Source organism: Centruroides sculpturatus, unplaced genomic scaffold (genome assembly GCF_000671375.1).
Source record: "Centruroides sculpturatus isolate CEXI.00-Female unplaced genomic scaffold, Cexi_2.0 scaffold3002, whole genome shotgun sequence".
Lineage (NCBI taxonomy): Eukaryota > Metazoa > Arthropoda > Arachnida > Scorpiones > Buthidae > Centruroides > Centruroides sculpturatus.
In genome coordinates this window covers 1-3,475 of record NW_019387089.1, presented here as the reverse complement: position 1 = coordinate 3,475, position 3,475 = coordinate 1, and the positions used below count along the sequence as shown (strand labels likewise).

Here is a 3,475-nt window from a genome sequence, read left to right as displayed (position 1 = left end):
TTTGTATAGAAACATCCATTGTCGTAAGTTATAAAAGATATACTAATGAAAACAATAAACAGAAAAAATATATATATTTATTATTTGTTATAATAGAAAATGAGACAAGAATAGATTTAAATGTTTTAAAATTTTAATAAATACTTGTCGAAAGTAATAAAAGTGCCATTTTTAATCGCTGTTAGAATGGATAAGTAAGAAGAAAATTTAATTCATAAGCAAGAGAAATTGTATATTAATATTTTCGAAAACGTAAAGAAGTGGTGTCTTCAGTTTTACTTCCCAATTCGATAAATTGTTTTAGAAGTTGTTTCAAATTCGACAATTGTTCCTCTGCTTGGGATTTGCTCTTACAAATATCCATTAATTGCTGCTGTAATTTTTCTTCTTCCTCTTCGTATTGTCTCAATTTAATTTTTAGATTTTCTAATATTTCTTCGAACTTTTCTTTATCTAATTTCAAATTTTCTTTTCTTGTTGCAATTCCTTCCATTTTTATTTCTTCTATTATCTTTTGTTTGTAGTCTAACATTTTCTTTTCAGTTTCTATCAAACACTTCTCTTTATCTTCTATTGCAATTCGTTTTGCTTCTCTTAATTTCTCGTCATATTCACTGTTTAAATATTGTAAAATATTAATTAATATGTTCATAACCGATCTTATTTCCTTGATATACTTATTTCTTACTGTTTAAGTCTTTTGCATTTGTCTTTGGAATTCTTCTTTTCTTGTGCTTCAGCTTCTTCGATGGCCATTTTAAGATGTTCTTTGAATTGTTCCAATCCATCTTGAACAGCTTCTTTAACTCTTTCTTCAGAATTTTGCTTTTCTTCTTCTATTTCTCTTTCTAATTCTCTTCGAATACGATCTTCGGCACTTTTCAAATTTTCCTAAAATTAATTCTTTTTTTAATAAAAGATTTGAAAGTTTATGCAACGTACCTCCAGATGAGGTACCCTATTCAGAACTTTAAAATTTATCATGGGTAATGAGTTTGGAGAGGAATATTGTTCCCTATTCTTCAATCATACTGGCTGAATTGGGCACAATACGCATAAATGCTTTGTTATTAAAAACTATTGGAAAGATTTATCAAAATTACAAACCTTCAATTGGTAATCGTGCCTTTTGGTAACGTTATTAATTTGTTTATTATTTTCATCGAAAGCATTTTTTAAAGCTTCTCGAATAGCAACTTTGATTCCTTCGAGGGCTTCCTGAATGGCAGCATTAATGGCATCCACTACAATTTGTCGAGCTTCGGCATCCCAAATTAATAATGCTTCGCATAGAAGTTTTGCTCCTTTATCGGCTAAATAAGTATAAATCATTCATTTTTAAGTACGCAATTAAATTATAAATAATAATTTTAAGATATTAAGTATGTATTTTACCTTTTAAATTCTCTAAGATGTAATCGTCAGTTGAGATCATTGTTCGCCTTTTTAATTTGCAAATCTAATAAGACTGTAGATATTATTTGTTTTTATTTTATTAAAAAAAAAATATTCAATAATAAAATACTAAAATAGTTATATTCAATAATCTAATATACAGTAAACTAATATTTTAAGTAACTTTTTCGAGCATAACTTAAAGTTTCGATGGTGCATTTTTCGAAAATATTGCACTAAAAGCTTTCGTGTTTATCTAAATCGCAGCGATCTAGAGCCAAAAATGCAATCTTAGAAACTTTAAAGATAAAAATAGAAAAGAAACGTCACTATAATCCCCTCCCAATAACTATTAAAAGGTATTTTTTTTTATGAACAACACCAATTATTCTTAATCTAAGAGCTATTAACTCACGGAAGTGAGATTGGAATTTTGGAGAATGTTTTCTTTGTTCTTTATCCAAATTATCTTCCCAAAAATGTATTAATATTTTGCCAAAATCTAGATATGAATTTGAAAATCATCATCATCATTTAGACATTTTTTTTTTTCTGTAGGATAAATAGAAACATTTCCTTACCTCTGCCATTCGTTTTAAGAGAAACAATAGAAGATCGTCATTATTATTGTTCATTTTAATTCTTGTGATGAAGATAATTTCTCTTCAGTTTATTCATTTTTAATAGGTTCGAGTAAGAGAAAATAGATTTAAATGTTTTAAAATTTTAATAAATACTTGTCGAAAGTAATAAAAGTGCCATTTTTAATCGCTGTTAGAATGGATAAGTAAGAAGAAAATTTAATTCATAAGCAAGAGAAATTGTATATTAATATTTTCGAAAACGTAAAGAAGTGGTGTCTTCAGTTTTACTTCCCAATTCGATAAATTGTTTTAGAAGTTGTTTCAAATTCGACAATTGTTCCTCTGCTTGGGATTTGCTCTTACAAATATCCATTAATTGCTGCTGTAATTTTTCTTCTTCCTCTTCGTATTGTCTCAATTTAATTTTTAGATTTTCTAATATTTCTTCGAACTTTTCTTTATCTAATTTCAAATTTTCTTTTCTTGTTGCAATTCCTTCCATTTTTATTTCTTCTATTATCTTTTGTTTGTAGTCTAACATTTTCTTTTCAGTTTCTATCAAACACTTCTCTTTATCTTCTATTGCAATTCGTTTTGCTTCTCTTAATTTCTCGTCATATTCACTGTTTAAATATTGTAAAATATTAATTAATATGTTCATAACCGATCTTATTTCCTTGATATACTTATTTCTTACTGTTTAAGTCTTTTGCATTTGTCTTTGGAATTCTTCTTTTCTTGTGCTTCAGCTTCTTCGATGGCCATTTTAAGATGTTCTTTGAATTGTTCCAATCCATCTTGAACAGCTTCTTTAACTCTTTCTTCAGAATTTTGCTTTTCTTCTTCTATTTCTCTTTCTAATTCTCTTCGAATACGATCTTCGGCACTTTTCAAATTTTCCTAAAATTAATTCTTTTTTTAATAAAAGATTTGAAAGTTTATGCAACGTACCTCCAGATGAGGTACCCTATTCAGAACTTTAAAATTTATCATGGGTAATGAGTTTGGAGAGGAATATTGTTCCCTATTCTTCAATCATACTGGCTGAATTGGGCACAATACGCATGAATGCTTTGTTATTAAAAACTATTGGAAAGATTTATCAAAATTACAAACCTTCAATTGGTAATCGTGCCTTTTGGTAACGTTATTAATTTGTTTATTATTTTCATCGAAAGCATTTTTTAAAGCTTCTCGAATAGCAACTTTGATTCCTTCGAGGGCTTCCTGAATGGCAGCATTAATGGCATCCACTACAATTTGTCGAGCTTCGGCATCCCAAATTAATAATGCTTCGCATAGAAGTTTTGCTCCTTTATCGGCTAAATAAGTATAAATCATTCATTTTTAAGTACGCAATTAAATTATAAATAATAATTTTAAGATATTAAGTATGTATTTTACCTTTTAAATTCTCTAAGATGTAATCGTCAGTTGAGATCATTGTTCGCCTTTTTAATTTGCAAATCTAATAAGACTGTAGATATTATTTGTTT

General features: G+C 27.7%; 2 protein-coding genes across 3 annotated transcripts; both read right to left on the bottom strand.

Annotated features, from left to right (window-relative positions):
* Window positions 1-115: 115 nt before the first annotated feature.
* On the bottom strand, window positions 116-2,048 carry LOC111616150 (differentially expressed in FDCP 6 homolog). Of its 2 annotated transcripts, none has more exons than XM_023357572.1 (6): window positions 1,977-2,048; window positions 1,811-1,897; window positions 1,396-1,468; window positions 1,108-1,313; window positions 689-891; window positions 116-614 (listed from the first exon to the last, which is right to left on the bottom strand). In XM_023357572.1, the coding sequence occupies exons 3-6, from the start codon at window positions 1,433-1,435 to the stop codon at window positions 236-238; spliced, it is 828 nt and encodes a 275-aa protein (XP_023213340.1). In that variant the 5' UTR covers window positions 1,436-1,468; window positions 1,811-1,897; window positions 1,977-2,048; the 3' UTR covers window positions 116-235. The 2 variants fall into 2 exon arrangements, with proteins under 2 accessions (XP_023213340.1, XP_023213341.1); XM_023357573.1 differs by having other exon boundaries at window positions 1,396-1,459; window positions 1,977-2,034.
* A 70-nt stretch (window positions 2,049-2,118) lies between these two features.
* Window positions 2,119-3,474, bottom strand: LOC111616151 (differentially expressed in FDCP 6 homolog). The gene is made up of 4 exons (XM_023357574.1): window positions 3,384-3,474; window positions 3,096-3,301; window positions 2,677-2,879; window positions 2,119-2,602 (listed from the first exon to the last, which is right to left on the bottom strand). The coding sequence occupies exons 1-4, from the start codon at window positions 3,421-3,423 to the stop codon at window positions 2,224-2,226; spliced, it is 828 nt and encodes a 275-aa protein (XP_023213342.1). The 5' UTR covers window positions 3,424-3,474; the 3' UTR covers window positions 2,119-2,223.
* Window position 3,475: the final 1 nt, after the last annotated feature.

Coding starts and splice junctions, on each gene's coding strand:
- LOC111616150 (XM_023357572.1), bottom strand. CDS start 1,435: ATGATCTCAACTGACGATTACATCTTAGAGAATTTAAAAG. Junction 1,314..1,395: donor CATCTTAGAGAATTTAAAAG/GTAAAATACATA, acceptor ATACTTATTTAG/CCGATAAAGGAGCAAAACTT. Junction 892..1,107: donor GGCACGATTACCAATTGAAG/GTTTGTAATTTT, acceptor AATTAATTTTAG/GAAAATTTGAAAAGTGCCGA.
- LOC111616151 (XM_023357574.1), bottom strand. CDS start 3,423: ATGATCTCAACTGACGATTACATCTTAGAGAATTTAAAAG. Junction 3,302..3,383: donor CATCTTAGAGAATTTAAAAG/GTAAAATACATA, acceptor ATACTTATTTAG/CCGATAAAGGAGCAAAACTT. Junction 2,603..2,676: donor AAATGCAAAAGACTTAAACA/GTAAGAAATAAG, acceptor ATATTTAAACAG/TGAATATGACGAGAAATTAA.